The sequence below is a fragment of the Rattus rattus genome, chromosome 15, assembly GCF_011064425.1.
Source record: "Rattus rattus isolate New Zealand chromosome 15, Rrattus_CSIRO_v1, whole genome shotgun sequence".
Classification (NCBI taxonomy): Eukaryota; Metazoa; Chordata; class Mammalia; order Rodentia; family Muridae; genus Rattus; species Rattus rattus.
Window position 1 is genome coordinate 7056035 of NC_046168.1, and position 27829 is coordinate 7083863.

The 27829-nt window shown below is 44.2% G+C and overlaps 2 protein-coding genes across 3 annotated transcripts in view; one reads left to right on the plus strand and one right to left on the minus strand.

Moving 5' to 3' along the window:
* Positions 1-27631, plus strand: part of Diaph1 (diaphanous related formin 1) — a 95417-nt gene extending 67786 nt beyond the window's left edge. For both annotated transcript variants that reach the window (XM_032885916.1, XM_032885917.1), the window contains 10 exons: positions 11029-11127; positions 14586-14680; positions 14987-15088; positions 15317-15556; positions 15667-15796; positions 16658-16782; positions 17563-17727; positions 17831-17966; positions 19786-19872; positions 25764-27631. In XM_032885916.1, coding sequence (XP_032741807.1) covers positions 11029-11127; positions 14586-14680; positions 14987-15088; positions 15317-15556; positions 15667-15796; positions 16658-16782; positions 17563-17727; positions 17831-17966; positions 19786-19872; positions 25764-25921 — 1337 coding nt within the window. In that variant the 3' untranslated portion in view covers positions 25922-27631. The remainder of the gene's footprint in view (positions 1-11028; positions 11128-14585; positions 14681-14986; positions 15089-15316; positions 15557-15666; positions 15797-16657; positions 16783-17562; positions 17728-17830; positions 17967-19785; positions 19873-25763) is intronic.
* LOC116884728 (protocadherin gamma-C4) overlaps positions 24330-27829 on the minus strand; it is a 184095-nt gene continuing 180595 nt past the window's right edge. The window contains exon 5 of the transcript XR_004385890.1: positions 24330-24347. The gene's annotated coding sequence lies outside the window, so the exon portion shown is untranslated. The remainder of the gene's footprint in view (positions 24348-27829) is intronic.

Consider the following 27829-nt stretch of genomic DNA (forward strand, 5'->3'; position numbering starts at 1 on the left):
AACCAAGACTGTTGTAGTGCTGGGAGGGTTTTGATCCATTGATGACCATATCAGATGCTGGTCTTCTGGTGGTTTGACAGGGTCCCCATGCAGCCATAGTATCACATAACAAAAGACATGGAATAAGATAACAGTTAATTTAGGGGTTTGGGGTGGGGGGCAGTCAAAGTAGGGTTTCTCTGTATAGCCCTCGCTGTCCTGGAACTCTGCAGACCAAGCTGTCCTCAAACTCAGATCCCTCTGCCTCTGCCTCTGCCTCCCGAGTGTTGGGATTAGATGTGTGCATCATCGCTGCTCAGCAGTACCATTGATCTCACTTACAGCACAGCATGCGGTCTGTTCCTATCTAACACACTTGCTTGAAATATCTGGGCAGAAGTCCATCATTGTATTTTTGTTTTCCATGTGTTCTGTTGTTCTATGTCAAGTGTTGATTTCATCCTATTTAAATACTTTCTAATGTCTGATTTGATATCCTACCTGGTTCTAGAATTACTTGATTTTTGTTCAATGTTCAAATAGTTCAGAATTTTCTAGTTACCTTTTATTTGAGTTCTGTGGTCAGGCAACATCCTTGGAGTGGTTGCTATGATGCTATCCTTTGAAATTTGTTCAGCCTTGATATTCACCTAGCGCATGGCAAACTTTATGGTATATGCTATATATACACAGAATATATATCTTTTGTCATTTTTTTATTTATTTTATCACTTGGATCAGGTTTATTAAATGTGTGTTTTGTCTGGTTTTTGGTGTATTTGTATACTGGCTAGTTTTATAGCAACATGATACAATCTATAGTCTCTGAGAGGAGGGAGCTTCAACTGAGAAAATGCCACCATAAGATCTGGCAGTAGGTCATTTTCTTAATTAGTGATCGGTTAGGACCCAGCCTATTGTGGGTAGGTTTACCCCTGGGCTGTGCTCCTGACTTCTATGAGAAAGAAGGCTGAGCAGCAAGCCAGTAAGAAGCAACCCTCTGTGGCCTCTGCATCAGCTCCTGGCTCCAGGTTCCTGCCCTGCTTGAGTTCCTGCCCTCTCTGCTTTTGATAATGAACTGTTAATGCGGAAATATGATTGAAATAAACCTTTTTCTCCCCACTCTGCTTTTGGTCGTGGTGTCTACTACAGTGGTAGTAACCCTAAGACTGCTTGTTTTGAAGCACAGGCTGGCCTTGGTCTCACAATGTTTTTTCTTGTCTTTGCAGTGCTCAAATTGCAGGCATGTGCCAGCATTTTCAAATGGTTGCTTGCTTTGATAGTTACTATTTAAAGTATGTTAATTCTTCCACTATCCTTAATTAATTCATCTGATTGCTTCTGTTGGAATTTTACTTATATGATTCTTCTTAACCCCCACAGTCTAAATTGCCTGATGCTCTGAATAAAGTTGGCTATTGCATGACACTTTAGTCAGTCTCATTTTTATACTCCATTCTCTTTGGTCCCACTGCCTCTTAGAGCAGTAAACTGTCCTTTTTCATATTTTAAACTAAGCTGTTTAATACATTTAATTTAGAATTATTCTGTCTTTGTTGTGGCATTGTCCTGTATCATTATAAAATGAGTCTGTTCACAGAAGTTAGAGAAGCCATCTCCATCTGAGAGTAGTGTAGCTGCAGTGGTTTTCTTTTGCCTCGTATTTCTTACAGTTGGTGTACCTTCTGCATCTGTTTTACCCTTGGTATATATTTTTGTCTTACTGTGTCTGTTTTAGGAAGTGCATACTTGGTATGATTGGTAAATTTTCATCTTTTTGTAGAAATGCATTTAATTCTTTGGAGTCAGTTTGTTCCATGTCACTATTTATTTTCTGATTTTCCTGTTTCATTTTCATTCTTTCCTTCTTACAGATTATTTTAAATTTTAATTACTTTTTATCTCTCTTATCTTTTTGCCATCCTTCTAGTGGATAGCTGAGACAACCTGCACATTTACTATACTCTATCCAATAAAGATGATACATTTAGCCATTTTTTTGAGATGGTTGTAGTTGCTTTCTGTTGCTATGATAAATACTATGACTAAAAGCAACTTGGGAGAAAGAGTTCATTTCCTCATTTCATGATTCAGTCCATCATGAAGGGAAGTCAAGGCAAGGACTAAAGCAGAGACAACATACATGGGCGAATGCTGCTTACTGGCTCCTGTTCATGGCTTGCTCAACCATCCAGGACCACAGCCCAGTGGTGTCACTGTCCACTGTGGACTGGTCCCTCCCACATCAATCATTAATCAAGAAAATGCTTCCACAGACTTTCCTGCAGACATTGCAGCTATCTCTCAATTAAGGCTCCTTTTTTCCAAATGACTCTAGATTCTTGTCAAGTTGACAGAAATTAATGAGCACAATTGACTCATGTTGTGCTTTATAAAAAAAGAAAAGAGGACCAAGGACGTGTTTGTAGAAGTGCGGTATTGGGGGTGAGGGGTGCCTCTTCAGGCCTGTGCTGAGTGAGGTATCCCTTCCCTCTGAGGTACCAGCCATATAGCAGATACAGTATGGAATAGTTTTTTTAGGCCTTGGAAAGAGGAGTTGAGGAAGGAGAGACAGAGAAAGGCAGAGGGGGCGAGGGGAAAGGAGAGAAAAGACTGGCTAGGAGAGAGAGAGGAGGAAAGGGGTATGGGGATAGAGGGAGAAGGGACAGAGAGTGAGGGGGATAAGAGAGTGAGGAGGGCAAACAGTCCCGTTATAGTGAGTGAGTCAGGCAGATCTGGCTGTTGCCAGGTAGGTAACTGTGGGGTGGAGCCTAGAAGGAATGCAGCATTCCTCCATTTGAAAAAAAATTTTTTTTTTTTGAGGGAAAACTAGAAAAGAGGAAATGGTGAAGCAGGAATAGGGTCATTAAGATCTTTAGCTACTTCCTGATAACATTGGAGCGATGCATCTCTGGGAAACCTAAGGAATGGAGATAGGTATTGGTCCAGTTTTAGTGGAGTGGCTGTTTTCTTGCTGTCCAGGGTCTGTGAACCATCTGTAGGTAAGAAAGGGCAGGTACAGTAGAAGCATGTATGTCCTGAGAGTAGATTGAGCATCTGTGAGTTGCTTCTCTGGAGCTGTACTGGATGTAGGTTGTGAGTAAATGCCTGGACTTGGCAGGATGCTGAAGTACGTACGTGTACACACACACACACACACACACACACACACACACACACACACGAGATAGAGAATAAAGTTAAGTACATTTTTGGGAGGAAAAAATTTTTCTTAGGTGTACATTTAAAAGTACATTTGAAATCCTTAGGTCTTGGTGGCTGGGGTGAGGGGAGTCCCAAGCCCAGAACAGGAGAGGAATCCCACCCTTTTGGAGAATGGGTAGCAAGTGGGAACTTAGACCATTGACTGGCTGGTGTACTTATCTGGATGGAGTCTGTTTGGTCCATGCGAGGTAGATATGAGTGGGTTTCCTGTAGCTTCTAAGTTTACAAAAGAGATAAATTTGTTAATAACATGAACATTTTTTAAGGTGAGCTTAAGAAGACAAAAAACAAACAAACAAACAAACAAACAAACCAAAAACAAAAACAAAAACCTTTTGTAGAGCAAAAGGAGAAAGAAGGGCTTTTTTCTTCTGTCTAGGAGACTGAATAGCATAATTAGAAACATTTTAAAGTTTACATTAAAGGAAACTCAAAACCTTGACCTTGTGAATATGATAGTTGATCATACAGATTTAGCGTATGATTAAGTCCATGGTTAAAGACAACCAAAGGAGACTGATACTTGAGTAGATGGCTGACAGTGTAGGTTTAGCAGGAGAAACACTTTCAAGTCCAGTTAAAAGACAACCATAGGAAACTGAACTTATAAAAGTGAATCATAGTGGAATATTTTATTAGAGTTGGGCTAATTTATAAGAACTCTACAGGTTAAGGTTAGGACAGAGGCATAGCAAGGAGAGGAAGTATGAAGCATTTAGTCACTGGAAACTGAGTTTAGATAAGGAAGTAACAAGGTTATCTGTGAAAGCTTATATTTGAACTTTTGTATCTTTTATCGTGACGTCTGTGTGCAAGACAAACCTGTCTGCCTTTGATAAGAGGTCTGGCAGACTTAGCTAGTTAACAGATTGACTATTGCGCTAATAAGGTGTGGATTACCTTGGGATAAGGAGCTAGAGGTCTCTAGAGGTCTGTGTTCTAGCTGTTAAGCTTAGCTGCCAATGTAGTCAGAAATCTGGGAAGAATAAATTGTAATCTAAATGTCATGTATTAGTTAAAATGGCAGAGGTTGGGCCGGGAGAACAGTTTACCTAGGCCTAGCCTAGGATTTTTTTCAGCATTGTGTGAGAGAGAAGCCTAGAGAGAGAACCATCTTGAGGAGGGAGAGAGCTCACCCAAGGGTAGAGGTCCTAGAATGAAGAGTCATGAGATAACCAGTCATGACTGTGAATAACTCCATCCTCAAGGACACCACAGGGGGGCTGGGAGCTCAACAGCCCTCGCTTGGAGACATTTATGCCGACTAGTGGGAGCTTACCAATTAGCCTGTGTTTGGGTGGATAGGTCTAGTATGTAATCCAGTATGGTTGGAATTCCATATAGCCGTGGGAGGTGTGAACCTTCGAGTTTCTAAATCCGAGTTATGGCATCAATACTGTGTTTTATAAAAAAGAAAAAGAGGGCCAAAGATATGTTTGTAGAAGCAAAGTATTGGGGCGAGGGAGTCTGTGCCACTGCAGGCCCATCCCGGTCCATTCCTTCCCCCTGAGGTACCAGCCATACAATGGATATGGTATGGATTAGAGTTTATATTGGGCATGGGAAGGGGAGTTGAGGGGGGAGTACAGAAGGGGGAGGGAGAGAAAAGAGGAGAGGCCAGCCAGGAGAAGGGGCAGGGAGAGAAGGGGCATTAAGTTAAGAAGGTAATAGCAGTAGGTCAGGCTTACCTGGTTGTTGCCAGGTAACCGTGGGATGGGGCCTAGAAGAATTGCTAACAACCCCTTCTCAACTTGACACACAGATACATCACTATTCAACCATAACCTTTCCTTTCTTGTTTATCCCCAAGATGGCACATTAGTATCATAGTACACAGTCAGACTTTTAAAAGTCCCACAGTTATATAAAAACTCCAGCCATTTAAAAATCTTAAGTTATCTTTAGAAATCCCAAGTTTCTTAACTATGGGTTCCTATAAAATAAAAATGTTTATATACTTATTTTAAAGGGGATGAATGAGAGTCAGTTACAATTATATCAAAGCAAAACCAAAATTCAAGTGTGAGTAGCCCAGTATCTGACACCTGGGACTCACTCATGATCTTCTGGCTTTGAAAGGCTTGTCTCTCTCTCCAGCTCTGCCATCCACAGCACACATAGCTTGTCTCATGGGCTCATGCTGACTCCACTCCATACCTGCTGCTCCCTTGGTTATGTTACCCCACAGTCGTACATCTCAAATACTGAATCTCCACTATAGCTGAGGCTGGATCTTCTAGGTGCTAAGCCTCAGCTGCTTTTCCAAACCAGTCCCATTTAGGAGACTCTTACACTTGCCAAGCTCAGATGCTAGTTTGAGATGCAGCATTGGTCACCTCTGGACCACAGCTTCTGTGTGCTGACCCTGAGGAAATACTTCCTGGATTTCACCTCAGTTATTCTGGTCTCTTAATCACAGATGATTTTTCAGTCCTGGCTAACCAGGCCAGTTGTCCCAGTAAAACAAAGGTTTTACCTCTGTGGTGCTGGTTTCTTGTTAATTGCAACTGATTCTTCAGCCCCCAGAAAACCAAACCCCACAGATTCTTGAGATATAAAATAGCACGGGAATTACCCCTGTAGAGTCTTGAGGAACTTCTAAACTTCCCTCAAAACTTTACAAGTCAGGTCTCCATAATCTGTATTTCTCTCAATACTCAATGGATTTTCTAGCCTATAACTCCAAACCTTCTCCAAACTCCAAACTCCACTGCCCTCTTCAAACAGCCTGGCCCGTTCCTCCTCTAGTTAATTTCTGTTGCCAAAATAGAATATTGACCAAAACTAACTTGAGGAGGAAAGAATTTGTTTCATCTTATACCTTACTCTGTCATGAAGGGGAAGCCAGGTCTGGAACTCAGGACAGGAACTGAAGCAGACTGTGGAGGAGCGCTGCTTTTAACTGTTCTCAGCCTGCTTTCTTATACCACCCAGGACCACTTGCTGGGGTAACACCCACAATGGACTGTTAAGAAAATGCCCCCACAGACTTTCCTGCAGGCAACTGATGAGTTGATCCCTCAGTTAAAGTTTCCTTCTTTCAGATGACTAGGTTTGTGTCCAGTTGACAGAAACGAACCAGCAAAACACTAGAACTTGGTGTTAACTATTTACTTCATGTTTTCCTTCTGAGGTTTTCCCCCACCACCCCAATTTTCTCCAACTATTACCATAATTTGTTTGTTTATGTTTAAATTTTTATTTGTTTTACTTTAAGAAAGACTCTTAAATTTGTAGCTCCTCCTGGCCTTGCTCCTCCTGTCTCAACCCCCAAATGGTGGGAGTATAGGTGTGTCTCAGTTTATTTTGCAGTGTTAAACAGCATGACCACAGAACATCTTTGGGGAAGAAAGGGTTTGTTTTATCCCATAGGCCTTTATGAAGGGAATTCAGGAATTTGGGGCAGGAAACTGGAGGTTCTACCTGAAGCAGAGCCCATAGAGGGGCACTGCCTACTGGCTTGCCATCCATACCTTGCTCAGCCTGTTTACAACACAGGACCACCTGCCCAGAGGTGGTAGCACCCAGTGACACATCAGTTGTTGATCAAGAAGGCGCTTTGCATACTCGTCTACAGGTGATCTGATAAGGCACTTTCTGTTAAGACCAGATATGTCTTAAGTTTGTGTCAAACCCACACAAAGCCTCCACCTATAGTCTCCATCTAGACTATATATGACTATATAGTCTGGCTGTAAATCCCTGCTCCAACCTGCTCCATTGTCTAGGTCGTATTGTATATGCTGACTGGATGGTTTCCCTTTGAATTTGGGTAAGCGTCCATGTTTTGGCATGCCATCAGATACTGTACATAAAAACTGTAGCAACTCCAAATGATGTTTTGGAAAAGATGTTTTGCAGTATTCTCTAGGATGAGGGGGACTACCTTGACACAGTTAGGGTTGAGCTGTGCCAAGAATTATCAGCCTTTTTGGCACTGCCTTATGTGCCCCTGGTTTACCATTTGTAGGTTCATATTCACACTCAGGATGAATCCTTTTGAGTTCCCTGCTTACTGAGGAAAGCCACACTATACTCCTTTCTTGGATAGAGAGTAGGTCATTCCTTCCCCACAGAGCCAAAGCATCACTTCAGTGTGTGGTTCATGGCCCTGGTCAGGTCACCGCCCGTAGAAACTGTCCCATGGTTCACCGTGCTTTTCTCAGCATTACATCAACATTTTTAGATCATTTATTTGATTGTTTTCATTATATTGAAATGTTTTTAATGTCATGGGACTGAACCACACTATCTTTTGTTCTAAACATCGATTGTGTGTGATGACATGCATGTGTCCCATGGCGCTCATGTGGAGACCAAAGAGTCTGAGAACCCATTCTTTTCCTTTCACCATGGAGGTTCTGTCCAATGCCCTTACTGCAGAGCCATCTTGCCAGCCCCAGGCTCCTTTATACCATCTTAATGTCTTGTTATTATTAGAAAGTTTTTTAAATAATTTTTATATTTTGAGATTATAATTGCATCATTGCCCTTCATTTCAACTCTCCGGCGTACCTGCCTTGATCTCTCTCAAATATATGGCCTCTTTTTCTTTAATTGTTGAAGGGGAGAGCTAGTTGTTCCAGCACTGTGGATTAAATCAGGAATCAATAATTGTACCAGCCTATCTAATTAATAAAGTTTTATTGGAGCTTAGCAATCTATTCAGATCATCATTGTGGGTGGCTACCTTCATTTACCAGCAGAACTGAGTAGATGTGCTACCCTAAATTATTTATCATCTGCTGTAGTTAGTATCACCTACTGAAGTGATGAAGCACCAGGACAAAAGTAATTTGGGAAGGAAAAGGCTTATTTTACCTTCCACCTTGTAAGTCCATCATTGAGGGGAAGCCGTGAAGGAATACTGCTTGCTCCTCGTGGCTTGCTTTCTCATAGCACTCAGAACCATCAGCCCAAGGATGGTACTGCCCACAGTAAGCTGGGCTCTGTCACACCAGTCATCAATCAAGAAAATGCACCACAGACCTGACCATCTGGTGGTGGCATTTTCTCAACTGAGGTTTCCTTTTCCTAAATGACTCCAGCTTCTAGCTTGTGTCAAGTTGACATAAAACTAACCAGCATACCAGTATTTTAAGCAAAAGTTAATCAGTCTCTGAATTAGACTATCTTCTTTTCATTGATCTGAGTTGGTTTTAGTACTCTGAATACATCATACCTACTTATGAGTTTATTCCATTTCTTTAGTCACTTCACATGTTCCCAAGAATCACTATTTTAGCTTTATACTACTATATTTGGTTGACTTTGTAGCACTTACATGGCACATATATCAAATTACATAGATCTGTACACATAAAAGATTAGAAATATAAAATATAAACCTTTTTTTTAAAAAATATGGGCATGGTAATATATGCCTTTTAATCTCAGCTCTCAGGATCTCTTGAGTTTGAGGCCAGCTTGGTCTACAGAGTGACCAAGAGTCCAGGATAGCCAGGACTGTCTCAAAAAGCAAAAAGGGGGTTGCGGGTAAGGAAAAAGGAGAAAAGAAAATCCCTCACAGATATGCCCAGCCACTTGGATTTTTGTTGATTTCAGATGTAGGCAAGTTGACAACTGAGACAGAGGCTCATTCCCATAACTTCTAATGGTCTTTATTCAGATGTCATCTCTCAGTCAGCCACTCACCTAAGTTTTCACTGATCTCCCTGCCAGACCTCTGATTCTCTTCCCTTGCTTGATTTTCACAACACTGTTGTCATCTAACATAATATTTCATCTATTAGCAGGCTTAGTCTGTTTCACTTTATTACCATGAAGATAATTCTTGCCTTACTTTTGTTAGTTGGTCTTATTTCCACTGCCCAATGCAACCTGTCCCAAGTTAAGCGCCCAGTACGTTGGTGATGGAGTAATGAATCTTCATATGTTTAGCATTTTCATTTCTTAAATTAGAACTGCTAGACCAAGGGATGAATGGCATTTTTCTCTGTAGTACTGAGCATTGTGCTCTACTACTGATCTGTTTACCCAGCCCAAGGATGGCCTTTTAATGGTTTTGGGTCCCTTTTGTCATATAACTTGAGGATTGTTTTGATTTTATTATTTTTACCATATATAATAATATGTGGTCTAACTATCATATGGTATAAAAATGGCTTACATTATAGCCAGATATTAGTGTACATGCTTATAATCACATTATTTGGAAAGCATAGGCAGGAGGATTGCCAAGAGTTTGCATCCAGTCTGATCTACAAAATAAGAGTTCTGGGTCAACCAGAGTTATTTAGTGAAATCTTGTCTCAAAAACAATCAAAAAAGGGGGTTGCGTTCAAAAGTGTGTTCTCCCACTCTTGAGCCCAGGTATCCCATTCCTCTACTCAGAAGCAAGTGATGTTTTTAGTTTCTTGGCTTTCAGAGCTATTTTTGTATAGCTAAAACCATTTTACATTACACAGTTATGTCTACCCAGCGCTGTCTCTTTGCTGCAGTATATGTTAGCATGTAACAGTTATGTCTACCCTGTGTGGTCCCTTTTTCCTTTTCTATGCACTGTTCAGGCCCCTCCAAAGCTGGTCATTTTTAGTAAATTTTTACTACAGTTAGCTGTTGAAGAAATAGCAATGAAATAGTTTGCCTATATCTTTGAAGCTCAAAATCAAGATGAGATTTTGAAATGAGATGAGAAAATCTCCACACTTAAAGAAACATAGACTTTTAAAAACCAGCGTGGCAGGGTTGGGGATTTAGCACAGTGGTAGAGCGCTTGCCTAGGAAGCGCAAGGCCCTGGGTTCGGTCCCCAGATCCGAAAAAAAAAAAAGAAACAAACAAAAAAACAAAACAAACAAACAAAAAAAAACCAGCGTGGCACACAGATGTCAAGAAACATTGGGAAAATATCAAATAAGGTATAGATTACAAATAGAGTGAAAATTGTTTTTATCAGCGCAGTGAGTGAACACATTGACTGGGGAAGACTTAGTTGAAAGGAGTGAATATACTGCTTGAGTAAGGAAGAGGACCATGGCAGGAAAGGGGTTCATTGCACCTCTTATTGTTCAAGTTCAACAGTAACTAAAACATCATAGGAGTTGGAGAAAATAAAAACATTTTTACAGGGAGAGCCATGTTCAAGGTGAACTTCGAAAGATAATGAAGCTTTTTAGTGGGCACGAAAGGGTAGCTGACTGTGGAGACTCTTAGCATAGGGGTTAGTAAGCTCTATCAATCACAGGGTGTTTTTGAATGAAGTTTTATTGGAACACAGCCATGCCACTTATTCATATACTGCCATACAACTATATTCATGCTACAGTAGTGGAATTGAAAAATTAAGATACAGCGGTAGCTGGAGAAATGAGTTATTGGTTATTCTTCAAGAGGACCTGGGTTCGATTTCCAGTTCCCAGGTGACAGCTCATAGCTGTAACTCCAGCTCCAGAGGATCTGACACCATTTTCTAGTCTCCAGGCAGTGTATACACAAGGTTGCCAGGTAGACATGTAGGCAAAATGCTGGTACACATAAGGTAAAAATAAATAATTTTTTAAAATGAAGACAGACCATATAGCTTATAATACCTAAAATATTTACTCTTTGTTTCTTCTCAGAATTAGCTGCTCCCTGTAGGTAGATTCTGTATAAAGAGGAAGAGCATTACAAGTAAAGAAATGAGAAGGAGATATTCCTGTGGGAGCATTTAGTTCTCGGAGAGTGGCTAATGAGATCAGCTTTGAAGTAAGGAGTGCAGTTAAAACAGAGAATAGAATGGCCATTCTGCCAGGACAGTTGTGGCTCAGTACTGTGCAAAGGTGGCTTGTCCTTAATCTTGTTTTTCTAATTTCCCTCCCTAGCCAAGAAGGATCAAGAAGGTGGAGAAGAAAAGAAATCTGTTCAAAAGAAGAAAGTAAAAGAGCTGAAAGTGCTGGATTCAAAGACAGCCCAGAATCTCTGTGAGTAATTCTTGCGGCCCCAGTGACTAACACTGTGAAGCTGTTTCTGGAGGAACTTCTGTCTCTGAGTCTAAGGTCCCCTTGTGTGAAACTCTTCTTGCTAAATTCCTGTTCCGTGTGGGGCAGTCAGTGCACGGTGAGCCTCCAGGATCTCCTTGACTCCTTCAGTAGCTCAGCAGGGTAACAAGTACCCACTCCATGTTGAGGAGGCAGGCGGAGAGTTTGCGGGTGTGTCTAGTTTAGAGCTAAGAGGAGGCAGTCTTGGGTTTTAACCTTGGAGTTCCCTTATTTTATTTTACAAAGGGCTGGGGAGGGTTTGAGATGTGACTTTGCTATGTAGCTCGGCTGCCTTGAAGTGGCAGTCCTCATGCTAGGGTTGGTCACCACCATGCCTGGCAAACTTCTTTCAAAGTTCTACTTTTCTGTTAACAGGAAGTCTAGTGAAGGGTTCCAGCCTCAGCTTCAGGGCATGTCCTTGCGCTTTCTAATAAGGAATGAGCTGCTATTGTAGCTTCAGTTAAGACTACAATTATTTAGAATAAGTGAGGTGAATCTTGTATCTGTCCGATCAGTAACCTTGCTACCTGGACTGAGAACTCGGATTAGTGGAAATTTTTCAGGTTGGAGAGACATCACATGCTCACTATAGCAGCTCATATACTAGAGTGCGGAAATTTCTCCAGGATCAATGGTTTCTTTCTTCTTGTTGTTCATTTCAACTATGACTCTACACCTCCTTTATACTGAGTAATAGTTATTAATTTTTTGGTCAACAAATATCTAAGGGTCTGGCATGTGACAGGCTCTATTAGATACAGGCTCCTCATGTGTTATATAAATGAAAAAGTATACACATAAGCTCCTTCATAATCTTATAGTTACCATCTTCGTTTGTCTACATGAGGAACTAAAGTTCAAATGTTAGTACTTGGCCAAAGCGAGACCGTAGGTCCATAGGTCTAGTCAGAGTGATACAGTAACATAGTAAGGCTCAACATTTTTTCTCTCTTTCCTTGCTTTAATTTTTTTTGTAACTCAGGCATGATGGTGCACGTCTTTAATCCCAGCATTTGGGAGGCAGAGACAGGTGGATCTCTGAGTTTGAGGCCAACCTGTTCTACGGAGTGGGTTCCAGGACAGCTGGAGCCACATAGTTGAGACCCTGTTTTGGGAAGTAGAGGCACTAAATTAGATACAAAATACATTTTTTATTTAAATTCCACTTTAGGGTTAATAATTTCACACTAAAATTAAGTGTGTGTGTCCTCGCACAGGACCGTGCTGATCTCTGTATCGTTCCAGCCGTAGCTTGCTTCTCAGAAGCAAGCAGTTTTTATTATCCTTGAGCATGTAACTTTGATTAATATTCATAGGTATTGCTAATTAGAAATCTGTTATAGAGACTAAAGTGATGTTAATCTTTGTTCCTAAGAGTGTGTCCAGGAACATAACATGAGTAATTGTTATCTTAGAAAACGGTAGAAGAAAGACCAGTGTCCAGCGCATTCTGTTTCCCAGTGGATGATACTGAAGTAGGAAATGGCTTAGAAAGGAATTGGGGTCATTGTGTCCCCCTCATGATGGCTCCCACTCATGGAAGGCCTCACTTTTCCTTAATCTATGTTCACTCTCTGATATGAAAGGGAAAGCCAAGGAATTGAGGGGATGGATGTCACTTAGCAGCAGAGCAGTGGCCTAGCTAATCCCTAGCCCCTTCAGTTCCTCAGAACTAGGTGAGGAGAGCACAGACTTAGGTTGTTTAGGGTAGGTCAGGCTAGGAGGCAGAAGTGTCTAGAAAGGACAGAAAGGAAAACAAAACAGTGGCTGAAGGTAGCTGCAACCATAAGGCTGCGCTAGAATACCTCAGCCAGCACCAGCAGTAAGCTTCTACGCACACACGCCACATGAAGTGTTGAAGGGCAACACCGGGAGTGTTCTCAAGATGTTGCTATGTAAACAGGCTGAAGACCTGTCTAGAAGGAGCTAAGGGAGAGGTTAGCCCATTTGCATGAGATTACTCAATCCAGTCTGGAAGCTGCAGCTTGCTACAGCTGTGGAACTTACTGAGATTTTAGTTAGAAAAGTGACTGTTCCAGCCCTGTGTCATCTTTGGAAGGCTGCTTTGGCCCGTGATTGTCAGACTCAGTTTCTGAGTAGGAGAAGAGTCGGGAGGAAGATGAGCTGTCTTAATGCTTTAAACAAACAAAAGATGATCAGGACCTAAGGCTAAGGGGATAAGGACGACTGGCAAGGCACAGGGTAGAAAGACAAGTCCTGGGACTTGGTGGTTGAGGAGAGGGACAGTGACACTTGAGTGCAGATCACTCTGCAAGGTGGAAACCAACCTTCTGAGCAAGGCACGCTCACCCAGGACAGAATGGCCAGTAGCTTTGAGTCACAGATGGCAGGATAGAACCTTTTAAAGCATGCACTTACTGACTGCTGCCTTTTCATTGGCTTTGTGAGCATAGGATAGATGAACGTTCTAATGGTGAGAAATAGATAGCTGTGTGTTCAGAATGCTGGAAAGGAAGGGAACATTGGGACAAAGAAGGTTTCTAAGATAGACTTGACTGCATACACTGAAGGAGAAAGTATTAGGGTCACCTTAGTAGCTGGTCTTAGTAATGCACACTGAGGAAGCAGATCTCTGGGTTTGCATCCAGCCTGGTCTGCAGAGCAAGTTCCAGGACAGCCAGGGCTGCACAGAGTCAGAGAAGCCAGGGTTGATAGTCAAGAGATGAATGAAAGAGTTGTTTTATAGAAGATTCGATTTTATGTGTTAAGTGTTTTACCTGCATGCATATGTGGTTAGAGCCTGAGGAGGCTGAGACTCTGCTGGATCTGTAGGGAACTGTCACAGATACCTGTAGGCAGTTGTGAGCTGCCACTGCATGCTGGGAACTAACCCAGGCCTTCTACATGAGCAGCCTTAACTACTCTTAACCACTGAGCCATCTCTCCAGCCCCAATAGAGGACTCTTGATACTATTAGATTAGAGCATGAGGGAATTGGAAGGATAAGGTTGTGTTTCTTAGAAGTAGAACTTAGTCATTTTAAGAATGAGCAGGTCTGGTTGGAGATTGCCTCACAAACACAAGGCCCTGGGTTTGGTCCTCAGTTTTAGTTGGGGTGGGGGTAGAAGTGGGGGTATTGTAGAGCAGAGGTGACAAGAATGAGCAGCTCAAGGCAATGGCAGGTTTGTGGGAGAGGGGATCTACCCTAGGTGAGTGGTTCTAAGATTCCTGTGAGCACAGTCATGGTGTTGGTTGAATGTGCTGAGCTCATTCGTGCTGTGAGGCGTGGTGTAGTTTATGTGTGGAAATGGGTGACAGCAGAAGTCATGACTCTAGACTTGGGCCTGGACTTCAGCTAGCCGGCAGAGTGGGCTTTCAGGATGGTTTGAAATGGGGAAGAAGATGAGAAGCAGCTTTCTTTGTATCTCATTCTCTGGCAGCAATCTTTTTGGGTTCATTCCGTATGCCCTATCAAGAGATTAAGAACGTTATCCTGGAGGTGAATGAGGCTGTTCTCACGGAGTCTATGATCCAGGTAAGCAGCAGGGAGGCTCTGCTGGCGCTGGCGCTGGCGCTTCTGTGCAGCTGGACGCCAGCTTTGTCATCTTGCTTGGTAAGCAGGAGCTTCTTCAGGCAAGTATGACTTAAATGCTGGCTGAAGAAGCTGTCTCCGGTGGCCAGGTTACCTTAAAAGACTGAGGATCCACCCCACCCCCCACCTCAAAAGCTGCCCCACCCCCATTCCGCTTCCTTCATTACCAGTGGGCAGGGTGTGGGACTCAGAGTCAGTCATGATGCTCAGGCTTCCCCCACTACACACAACCTTTACTCTCCTTTCCAGAACCTCATTAAGCAGATGCCAGAACCAGAGCAGTTAAAAATGCTTTCTGAACTGAAGGAGGAGTACGACGATCTGGCTGAGTCAGAGCAGTTTGGCGTGGTGGTGAGTGAGGCCTGCAGCGGTCAGCTCTTTCCACCTCCCTGTTCCCTTCCCTCTAGACACCACTCTGGTCGCTTGCTCCTTGCCCCTTAACCGGTTTTGAATCTTAGTCAATCAGTTCCCACCCCCTCGCTCTGGAGCTCTGATCTCCCAGAAGAGGATCACCCTGTTACCTTTTTTGATGTCTTTCTCCGTTAGCTTCATAGTGGAATTTCTTTTCTTCCTCACTAGATGGGCACGGTTCCCCGTCTTCGGCCTCGCCTCAATGCCATCCTCTTCAAGCTCCAGTTCAGTGAGCAAGTTGAGAATATCAAGCCAGAGATTGTATCTGTCACTGCGGCATGCGAGGAGCTGCGGAAGAGTGAGAACTTCTCTAGCCTCCTGGAGCTCACACTGCTCGTTGGAAACTATATGAATGCGGGCTCCAGGAATGCTGGAGCCTTTGGCTTCAATATCAGCTTCCTCTGTAAGGTGAACCATAGGGTTAGACAGGAGGGCAGAGGGAAGGCCACTTGAGCCCAGTATTGGCCTAAGGTGGTTTGAGGCAAGTCCAGACTAATGGTTTCCGCTTTCTCCACAAGCTTCGAGACACCAAGTCTGCAGATCAGAAGATGACTCTGTTGCATTTCTTGGCTGAGTTATGTGAGACTGACCACCCCGATGTCCTCAAGTTTCCTGATGAGCTTGCCCATGTAGAGAAAGCCAGCAGAGGTAAGGCAGTGTAGGGCAAAGCTAGAAGGTGGTTCTGGGCCAGCAAGATGGCTGAGGTGGGTAACGGTACCTTCTTCCAACCCTTCAGATTCTGGGACCAACAAAGTAGAAGGAGAGAACCAATTATCACAAGTTGTGTACACACACACTCACGCACACACACACACACACACACACACAAATACAAATAAATATAATTTGAATTTTTTTCTAAAAAAGAATATGGTATTGAGCCATAAAAGTCTCTACATGGGGAAAGAAATAAGACACTGCATTCAAGACAGGGCTTATCTATATAGCTCTGACTGTCCTGGAGCTCACCCTGTAGACCAGGCTGTCTCTGCTTTTGCCTCTGCCTCCTGGGTGCTGGGATCAAAGGTGTGCACTACCAACGCCTAGCATGGGTCTGCTTCTTGGTCTTGGTCCCTTCCTCCCTGGTCCTGGTTTAGGTCCACAACTTTTGTCAATAGTGGCCTCACTATGTGAAATTACACAAAACACTAGGTTAAAGTAGGACAGAGCTCTACCCAGCTTCTGTGTTCCTACCTATGTCTCCTTCTTCCAAAACCCTGTTAACCTGAAATAAATGAGACCAAGATCTCAGGGATCCCATGGGTTCTTTTTAAATTAAACGGAGTCTGCTTCTGTTAGTATTATACAGTGGGTGAAGGTGGAAAGTTCAGTTAGCAAGTACTCATGCTTTTCCTGTGAAGATCAAAACCAGGGTGAGAGTCAGAGACAGGAGTGTGCACAGGCTGGTGGAGCATCCCTAGGGACGGAAAGGAGCAGCCTAAGCGTGGCTGAGAGAGAGGCTGAGAAAGCCTTTGAGCTGTTCAGCGAGCTCTTCTGTTCGCCCCCCAGTTTCTGCTGAGAACTTGCAGAAGAATCTAGATCAGATGAAGAAACAGATTGCTGATGTGGAGCGCGATGTTCAGAATTTCCCAGCCGCCACAGACGAAAAAGACAAGTTTGTTGAGAAGATGACTATATCCTTTCTCGGAGGACTTGGGTGGCCAAGGGAATGAGAGGGATGACAGCAGCGTTCAGTTTTTACCTCTAAGTTTTTTTCTTCCACTAAATACAGGTTTTAACCTTATTAGAAGTAAATTTTGCAGATAAACTACAAGTGTCCAAATACCTGTTCTGTCCTGGTCCTGTTATAAACACACTCACCTACTCTGAAAGCCCGAGTCCCTACTCTGTTCCCATTGCTGTCACAGAGACACCCTTCCACAGAGATAACCACTGCCTTTTCTGCTTTACACCAAAACTGCATTGCATAGCATTTTCTCATTGTCTCAGCCTTGTTTCTACAGTAATCTATGTAATTTCTATTGTATGGGTAAACCATAGCTTACGGTTAGCCATTATCTTCTTACCAGTACTTACGGCGCTTCTGTTCTGTCATGAACTGGACTATATGGTGCACCCTGTGTAGCCCATCCTGCATCTTTGAATGGTTCTCCAACCTAGGCCTGTTATTTTTGTTTTTGTTTCTGACCTGGGTCTGTTACTTTTTGGTTGTTGTTGTTGTTACTTGTTTTTTTGTTTGTTTTGTTGGTTGGTTGGTTGGTTGGTTGGTTGGTTGGTTGGTTTTTCAAGACAGGGTTTCTCTGTGTAGCTCTGGCTGTCCTGGAGCTCTCTCTGTTAAGCACACTGGCCTCGAGCACTCAGATCCATCTGCCTCTGCTGGGATTGAAGCTGTGTGCCATCACCACCCCAGCGTGGGTCGGCTTCTTGTCTTGCTCCTTTACTCCTGGCTGCACAGCTTTGTGAAGGATGCACAGGAACAGTATAACAAGCTACGGATGATGCACTCCAACATGGAGACTCTCTATAAGGAGCTAGGCGACTACTTCGTCTTTGACCCTAAGAAGTTGTCTGTAGAAGAATTTTTTATGGATTTGCACAACTTTAGGAATATGTTTTTGGTGAGCAAGCATGAACTGCTATTTTTCATGGGGTTCCTAATGATTCCTGGTGGATTTACATGTTTCCACATATCCTCCATCTGGTCTCCCTCCCCTTCTCCAGCAAGCAGTCAAGGAGAACCAGAAGCGCAGGGAAACAGAAGAAAAGATGAGGAGAGCAAAACTAGCCAAGGAAAAGGCGGAAAAAGAGCGACTGGAGAAGCAGCAGAAGCGAGAGCAGCTCATAGACATGAATGCAGGTAAGTAGTGGAAAGGGCACTGGAAGGTTCTCTGTCTGGAACACAGGGTATTCGGGTCTAAACGGAGCTCTTGGCAAACAGCTTTTGGCAGCCTTCTGCCTCCAAGCTCCGGATGCTGGATTTTAACATGTTTTCCTTTTCCTCTCCTTTGCTGGTTCTTGGATTATATCTTACCACCCTTGTGATTTGGGAATTGCTGCCACACTTAACTCTTCTACCTGTCAAAAAACGTTCCCTGACCTGTTCTCATTCCTGCTAAATATTTGGGGTTTCCAAAATGTTTCTCTGACTCCTCCATCTTGTAGTAGCTCTCCTCTCCTCTTATTTCACCAATTCCTATTCCTATTACCTCATAGAATGTTGTGTGCATGTCTGAGATCATAAATGGATTGAACTTTCCTAGAAGGGGGTGAAAAGCTGGCCACTCTTTCTCCAGCAGAAACATGTCTTTGTTTGAGCATATGGTCTCAATTACTGGCCCTCTGTTTCCTGTCTCTGCTTCTTTCCTGCTGAGAATTCCCCGCCCCCACTGCTCCTTTGGGCAGCGGAAATACAGTAAATGCAGCATACATTGCACATGGCCCTGAGCTGATCTGTAAGGCCCATAAGCCCCTGAAAGTGAGGAGTTCTTGAATCTGTCAAGTCTTAAAAATTTGCTGAGCAGAAACAGTAAAGACCAACATGGTTTGCTCCCAGAGTCCTTGAGAGTAGTTTCTTGCCTTTGTCTCAGTTGTATTTAAGCCACCAACTTTGTTCCCATAAAACTGTTAAAATTTATACCAAGTGTTCATCATTTCCTCACTGTTCTCCCTGGGCCTCCAGGGCTTTACCCTTTCTATATTGTCTAAGAAGTAATGGGAGCAAGGTGGAGTCCAAAGGACGTTTGGGATGAGGGCTATAACCCAGCCAGCAGATGGCGTAGTGGACCTTACCCTATTCTAAGTGCCTGGGTCAAGCAAATGAAATTGAATGTAGGTCAGCTGCACTGGTGATGTGCAGACAGCAGATGGCGCTGGCAGTAATGACCCCTAGTCTTCAGCTAGTAGCCAACCAGCTCCTTGGGATTTCAGTTTCAGATTTCACTATCCTGAGCTGTTACCATGGAAACTGAGCCTGGCCAGAACTGGGATTCTACGTTAACTCTTTGCATTCCAGCCAGGCTGCTTTCAGCTGTCATGTGCAGAGTTATGTTCAGGAAGATGCAACCACTGGAAGCAGTAGTAACATGGAATTCAGTCTTGACCAGTGGGTTCTCTTCCTTAGCCCTCCTGAAGCCCAGGCCCTCAGTCGTTGATGTGGACTGGAGTGAAACACTGAGATTGATAATAGTTATAATAGTTGCTAACCCCCACAACCCCCCCACACACACACATATACACATAATTCTTCCTACTTAGCCCAGGCTAGCTTCAAACTCCACATCTTCCTGCCTCTCCTGGGGTTACAGACATGGTAGCTTTGCCTGGCATAGCTGCCTTTTGATTCATAAGCATGGCCTCTGCCTGCTCAGGTCTTAGAGTTAGTGTTAAGAGTCTGTGTGCTGGTCCTTATTAGTGTGGGAAGGATGACATTGCAACAGTCCCTCAGGATTCACACTGACAGGCAGTGACTGTCTTAAGGCAGTTTATAAACCGACACAGGGAAAGTAAGCGTGGGTCTGAGGCTTGAAAGGGTGACCCTTTCTTGTCTCTTATGGTCTCTCAGTCAGTGTATAGGGGGTGGGGAAAGCCATGTAGCAGCCATGCATCTCATGTGTACTTTGACATTTACCCTGCTGGTCTGGCAGAAAAATGTACGCCTCTGTCTTTGTTCATCACAGAGGGGGATGAGACAGGTGTGATGGACAGTCTTCTAGAAGCTCTGCAGTCAGGAGCAGCATTCCGACGGAAGAGAGGGCCCCGGCAGGGTAAGTAAACAAATGGAGCCCAATTAGTTGGGCATTGGGGTGGGGATTGTGGGGTCTCTGCTCCTGGTCATGCTAGTGGAGGGCCCAAGAAGAAAGTGAGGCTCCAGATTTAGAATTTCCCATTTCCGTGCCCTGGGCTATCTAGGCCTCTTCCTCTCACATTAGAAGTCCTCACCAGGACCCTTTGGAGGCCTAGACATGAGGGCTTCTTTCTAACAAAGAGTAACCTCTACAGAGAAGCATCATTATGGCAGTTAAAGCCTGGCAGAGGCTCTGTAGACACATTAGATACTAGCTTGACTTGGAAACTGCTGAAGAGAAGATAGCTGGAGCCTTTAGTGCCTGACATACTGGAATGAGGACCCTAGCAAAAGGTGCAGATTATACAAGCCTGTATAAACTCAGTTTCCTGGCCCAAATGGTGCACTGTGATTCTCCTGTAATAACTGGTTACCTCTTTCTACCTACACTCCAAATACTCAGGAAAATTCCCTTCCAAGAGCTTCCTTGGATATGCTCTAAGCCCTTTCTTAAACAAACAAACAAGCAAGCAAACATCCCTGGTTACAGAACCCATCCACTACATGGCAGTTTCTGAGTACAGGATCTCAAAGGGAGGAGAATGTGGGTATCAGTTTTACAGATAGGCCTGGGATGGCAAGCACAGCTAATGGGACTCCTGGTTTTCACAGCACTTTTTCCTACCTAGCAGAAGTACCATGCATCTCACTGTTCTGTCTTCCCTGACCCCCTTGACTAAGCCCAGTCTGCTTTCAGCCTTAGGTGGGGAATTCCCTGTTAAGTCTCTTCCTGAGGAATTGTGGAGACCCAGATGCTTCCTGTGCAAGCTGCTGGGGGATGCCCCTGTCTCCACTGCCTTTCTAGTGAAGAACCAGATGTGCTGGTAGTGAAAAAAGAATTTTATCAGAACTCCCCATTCCATAGACCATATGAATTAGTATACTGTCTCCCAGTTAGAAAGACAATGGAAGGGAACTTTTAGGAAATACTGAAATTAAAAGAAGTTGGAAACAAAGATTGCATAGTTTAAGTCAACCTCAGTTTATATTCTTATCTTTCTGATTTGGTTTGCTAACAACAAATATCTGGGAGACTCATTAAAACTTTTCCAGTTATTCTGGAGAGCGTTTTACATTTGGGTTTCACCTCATCTAAAGTGATGTCGCCTCACATCAGACATAACAGAAAGCTAGGCATCAGAGTGGCATGCCAAAGACTTGGGCTCTTTTCTTAGAAGAGAAAAGCTGCAAATTTCGAAGGCCCCATTTTCAAAGTACAGAGGCTCCAGGGGTCGAAAGCTCCCTCCAGGGCTGTGGATCCAGCTGTTCCACTCTTTGTCCGGCTATGTCTGACCGTTTTCATGAAGAGTGCTTTTCACCATTCCTATGCTTTAACACTTTAATATATAGTTCCTCATGTTGTGCTGACCCCCAACCATAAAATTATTTTTGTTACTACTTCATAGCTGTAATTTTGCTACTGTTATGAATTACAATGTAAATATCTGACATGCCGGATGTCTGGTATGTGACCTCCAAATGGGTCGAGGCCCACAGTCTGAGAAGTGCTGCTCATGACCAAGTACTGAGAGCCAGAGAGCCAGAAGCACTGGCAGGCCTGTCTGCCTCACATTCTTTCCCTTCCCAGAGGCAGCTGTCTCTATTCAAAGACACTAACTTTCCCCCTAGAGTCTCCAGGAATGTTAAAATCTCCCAGTCTCTGGAGACTTGAGGGAGTGACCCCGATACAAAGATCCATTGAGGAGTTGGAATCGGAGAGTTACTATTAGGGCTGGTTCATTAAGATCACATGTAAATTGCTACAGTCTGCAGGGTGTGGAAGAACAATGGCCTGAGTGTCAAGGGGAAGAATCCATGAGATTGTATTAGAGCTCCCGTCTCCAGCTGTGACTGAGTCAGCTTGTGGTGTTAATGATTCAGCTTTATCTCTAAGCCTGCATAGCATGTAGGCCACTTACATAGTAGAGTGAAAGTCAAGAAAGACATCTGTCTCTCTGGAGTCTTCCTCGGTTGTCTCCCAGCTTCCTTATAAGCTCCACTTATTGCTGACTGAGGTCTGTGTTAGAGCTTTGCTAAACCTAAAGGCCCTAATATTTATTAGTATCCATTCTGCTCATAGGTAGGAGGAGTTAAGACCCCACCCACACCTAAGGTCTTGTCCAAGCACAGTCAGAAAGCCAGAACTGTGTCTGGTTTTGTGAATCCAAATCCAGGGCTCTTTCCATTAAGCCTGCATTATTGGATGGTAAATTACAGTGCCCCTCTATCCAGGCCAGAAAACTCTGGCCTAGGATATTACAAGTGTTCTGGAGGTGGTGAAACTGTACCAGGGAGGTTTTCTGGTGAATCCCCTTGTCTTGGAAGAGTGTTCCTTTATCACTACTCTCCCCAATTCTGTAAAAATAGGACAAGAGGTATAATTAGGGTAGTTTCAGACATGGATGAGTTATTTAGGATGATAATGGCTGTCCCATCTGTCCCAGTTTCCTCTTCCCTGAGGAAGCTTATTAACAAGAACACTTCCTCTTTAGTGGTTGTTCTTAGCTTGTGTCTTGGGATTTTTTTTCTTGAGCCATTAATGTTTTCTAACTGAGCTGAGCTCTTAGCATTACTCAATAGGGTTACTTACATGTTCTCTTGCTCACCTCTGTCTTCTAGAACCCCAGCTTTGACCATTTCCTCAGACTCTGCCTCTACCCCCAAATACGTGGGCCAGTTCTCCTAGTTAGTAATTGTTCCAGATCCTACACAGTCAAACACTGACCAGGTTCTATGGGTACTGTTAAGTACGCAGTAGTCTGACAGAGGGAGGAAGTCAATCTCCTGATTGTTTAGTCTGCTCAGCAGAGCAGTGACTATGGAGATTGAACTGGGATGCTGGGGTTCCCTTGGTCCTTTTCAGTTAGAACAAGGGCTTTCTCCTTTTTGATTTCATGTCCATTCCTTGTGTACCTACTTTCAAGGCTTAAAGAGGCAATTGTGCTGTTTTCTCTGTCTTTCGTATTCCCTGGGTCTTAGGGTACATGTAATCAATCGGAAGTCTCATGAGTACAGAGAGATCCCAAATCGCTGCTGGGTCGGGTACAACAGGGGATCTTAGAGGAAGCAACAGCGTATGACTTACTGTCCCCGGAACTCTTAACTTCCGAGTTGCTCCAAGACAGGTGTTGACAGCTCTGAGTCAGCAGTTACTTCAGTTCATTCACCACAGTTAGACGGATGTGCACACATATGAGGCTGTGGTAAAGAGATACTGAGCCATCATTTTTCTGGACACACCAATGGCATCCTGGAAAATTGAGTGCTTTAGAAAAGAGTAGAAAGGAAACACAGACAAGGAGAGACGAAGAAGGAAAGTAGGAAAAGCCCACACACGGCATTGGTTTGTGTCCACAGTTCAACATCTAACTTGGTGAATAGATACACACACACACACACACACACACACACACACACACACACACACACATACACACACACACACACACACACACCTCACCTGTGATTTGTACCTAGTTATACTCCTATGCTGTCAGCAGGAATTTTTCTGTTCTTTCTCCTCTTGGTAGATAACCCTTTGTGCCCTTGGGAAGAGGAGGAGGAGGAGGAGACCTCTAAATTGGTATCTGTGGATGGATTGTGTCTCCCTGTGGGCAGCCTCTGCTTGTGTGAAAACAGTAGCTCTGGGTCATGGCTCTGCGCGGAGACTGCTAGCCTGGAGAAGGCTTAGATTCTCTTACTGATTTGGCTTCCACCTACCTAAAGCTTTTTGCTGTCCCCAAGCAATCTCCCTCTGGACTCTTCCTGCTCATGGTGGAGTCGTTAGGACTTGCCACAGGTTCTTTGAGGGGTGCTCACTGCTTTCTTCACTCAGTCCTTTCGAGGTCCCAGAAAGAGTCTTTTGTTTGTTTGTTTGTTTTGTTTTGTTTTGTTTTTTGAGATGGTTTTACTTTGTAGCTCTGTCTGTTCTAGAAGTCTCTATATACATGAGGCAGGCCTGAAACTCAAAGAGATGTACCTGCTTTAGACTTCCAAATGTGGAGACCAACAGCGTGGCCGCTATCCCCAGCTTTTGCTCTTGTTTTTATGTCACCATTTTTAGATACACAGTTTTGAGATTGTGCAAAATTGTGCGACTGTCATCATTGTTTTATTCCAGAATATTTTTTCATCTCCAAAAGAGACTCCATATCCATTAGCAATTACTTTTTAACGTACATATAAAAGTTGTGCACGTTTCTATGGAGTATCTAAGGATGTTTCAGTGCATGCATAAACTGAGATGTTCAAATAGAGGTAAACCTTCCCTTCTCTGGTAGTAACTTGGTTCTCCCCTCCATCAGTCCGTGGTATTAAACTTTGTATTTTTTGTTCCGAGTACTGACATAAACTTTTCTTTTAATTTAAAATGTGTGCGTGTGTGTGTGTGTGTGTTTGTTCATGCACACACACACACATATTCATGGCTTGCCACTATGCTTGGAGTCAAGTACTTTTACTCACTGAGCCATCTTACCAGCCCTGACATGAGCTTTAGTTTTAAATTTAAAAACTTTGTAGGAGCAAGGGGCATTTGTTCCCTGTGTCTTTATTTGAGTATTTAGAAATTTTGAGACAGTATCTCATAGCTGAGGCCAGCTTCTAAGTAATGCTGGCCTTAAACTAAGAATTATCTTGCCTCAGCCTCCCAAGTGCTGGGATCACCATGCTATTTTTTTCTTGTTACTCTATTTTCTATCTCTGTGAACTTTCCCAAGCTGGGCATTCACAGGAATTGATTTATAGCATACATAGCATTTGATGTCTGGCTTTGAAAATTCAAGGTTGCTAGGTATATATGTTTTCTTTGCTGCTGCTCAAGGGGTGTGGTGCTCATCACGAGGTGGGCACGGTCCCAAGGAGCGAGCTGTCTTCTTGATGATACTGAGTCTGAAATAAAGAGTCATAACGAGCAGGAGAGACTTTAGCTAAGATTTCTTTCTAGGAGTTCCCTCTGAGTCATCCTTGGCTTTCTCTGCTGTACTTTTTTTTTTCTATCTTTTCACCACTTAGTATGTGCATGCACACATATGTCGTACACATATGTTGTACACATTGAAGAGGTGGGAAAGAGGCAGGCATGTGGACCTTCATTGTTGGAGAAACGCATGGGAGTGTGGTGTGCATGTGATGACAGTTAGTGGCTACACTCCTCTTTGCAAGAACCCCTCACAAGCCAAGTAAAGCTGCCTCTTGCTAGAACAGGCCTTCCTGAGGCGGCCTTATAGTTTTACCTATGAGCTTTCTGTGGAGTGCCTACAGAATACTAATGCTGTGTGGTAAGCTATAACATTAAGTCCAACAAATCTAAAGGAGAGCGTGGACTTTAGCACTGTTTCTTTTGTTACTTGACACAGCCAACACTCAAACCAGCTCTCCTTTTTTAAAGATTTATTTTTATTTTCTATTTATGAGTATTTTACATACATTTATGCAGCCAATGCATGCCAGGTGCCCATGGAGGCCAGGAAAGGGCACTGAGTTCCCTGGAACAGAAATCACAGATGGTAGTGAGTTGCCATACAGGCGCTGGGAACCAAACCCAGGTCCTCTGTAAGAGCAACCAGTGTTCTTAACTACTGAGCTATCTCCATGGCCCTTTAAGTCCTGTTCTGTCTAGTTGTATCCAAACCTTCATGCTTGCCCCTAAAGGTAGATTTTATGTTGAGTCTCTGCCTCCTTCTGATAAGGCCTCTGAACCGGACAAGGCAGCCACAATTGCATGGCTTCTGGCTGAACACCTGCTTTAGAGTTGTAAAGGGATTAGAAACCAGGCCTTCTGTGGATGGAGTCTCATGTCTTCTCTTGCAGTCAACAGGAAAGCTGGGTGTGCAGTCACATCTCTGCTAGCCTCGGAGCTGACCAAGGATGATGCCGTGGCTGCTAGTCCTGTTAAGGTGCCCAAGAAAAGTGAAGGAGTCACCACAATCCTCGAAGAAGCCAAGGAGCTGGTTGGCCGTGCAAGCTAAGCTGGGCTTTATGGCCGTTGCTGCTCCTAGGTGAAGCCCAGACTGTCTACCTGCAGCATGTGCCTAAATGGTCAAGGAGATATCCCTCTGCAGTGGCCGCTCCACCACCTGACCCTGTCTCTCTGTCTGGCCTGCTGCTCTCGAACACCACATACAGCTTCAGCTGCCTGGAGGCCAGAAGGAAGAGGCAGTGTAGGGGTGGCCTGAGCCCAGCCCAGCCAGCCCTGGCTGTTGTATTACCAAAGCAGGGTCCGTGTTTGCTGCCTTAACCCTGTCTCCTCTATGTTACCCAGAGGTCCTGGTCTCAGACAGAACCTAGCCTGCTTTCTCAGCCCCACTCTCTAATGGGCCTTCCCCTAGGTCAATCTTGCTGCATTTGTGCTTTTCTTTTGTGGTTTCTCTGGCCCTGAGAATAGCATGGGACTTGTGAACCTCGGGCTAGATCTTTTCACTGCTGTCACTCACTCTGCTTTTCCTGCTGGCGGTTATTTATTATTAGTGCTGTGGCATTGGGAGCTGCTTCTGCAAAAGCAGGGAGCAGATCCCACCCTTACCCCACCTTCCTGGGAAAGGTCTCCCAGGAAAAGGGTCTCAACCACTCTCCCCGTTCCACTGTGGCCCAGGTCTGAGCCATAGGCAGGTAGCTAGGGCATAGCGACAGTGTGGGGCCCGCCCCCTGCCCGCTGCCATGCTTCATGCCCTTGCCCCCCCTGGTCCCTCTGCACCAGCCTCACCTCTACCCAGCAACTGAACCCTTCCCCCCATGCCTTCCCCAGAGCTTTGGTGCATCTCATTTGGAGTGTGGGCTGTAGTGTGACCATCCCAACACCTCACCCCCACCATCCAAGGAAATGGGAGGTGGAGCCTCCTGGCTGAGAAATTGTTTTGCAAATGGATCTATTTTTATATGAAAAATTTTTTAAGAAAAATAACTTTGATCCCCTTCCCCCTGCGTAATAAAAGAGGCTTTGATGGTAGGTTCAAGCATTCCTGGGGTCAGTCCTGAACATGGCCTAAATATTGGTCCCATCCCTCAAGACTAAATGGTGAGGCCAAGGCAGACAGACCCTTCCTTAGCATCAGTTCTGGGGCAAGAGAAATTCCTCTGGGTGGGCTGGGCTGCACCATAGGGTAGCAAAAGCTCAGATGCTGTGTTTTCATGAATGTATTAAATTATCAGCCAAATGTGCAGATGCTAAGGACGCTGAGAAGTGCACAGGGGTGCCCCCATATAAACAGTGAGCCAGACTGGGTGGCCCAAACCTCAGGAAGCTTAGATTCTCTGGCCTGGGAGTCACTGTCTTGTCCTCCAGGGCCCTTTCAGCTTCCCTGTGAGGCTACAGAGAAGGCTTGACACAGAATTGGAGTATGGAGGGGTTAGGAAACACAAGGGCCAGTACAGGGGCCTTGTGGCCAGGGAGGATTGATTGGGTTGCTCGAGCTTGTGTCTGAGGGACAGTGGCAGCTCCTAGACTACTTCCTGGGAGGACTGAAGGGCCCGTTCTTCCTGAGCCACCACCTTGCTCGCTGACATCTGGGGCTTTGACCCTTTTCTTTTTTTAATCACTTTTGCTAAAATGCATTTAATTAAAAAAATTTTTAAGTAGAGGGGGTAAAATGCAAACCCCCTTGCCTCTTGGGCTTTTGGGATGTCATCACCTCCAGTTTGATGGGTTTGTTTCCAACTGTCAATAAAGCATTGAAACAGAACCTCTCTCTAGCCTCCTTTGTAAAATTTTGAACTGGTTCTTTTCACCATGGCGGTCTAGGCTTCTCTCTGTTTCCCACTCTGTTCTTGACCTGTCAGGTCAGTCAAAGCAGCCGAGCTGAGCTGGGGCCTGGCAAAGCCATGCAGGTTTCTGTGAGCCACAGCCCCTTTCCAGGGCTGTTTTCCTGTTTACTTCCAGC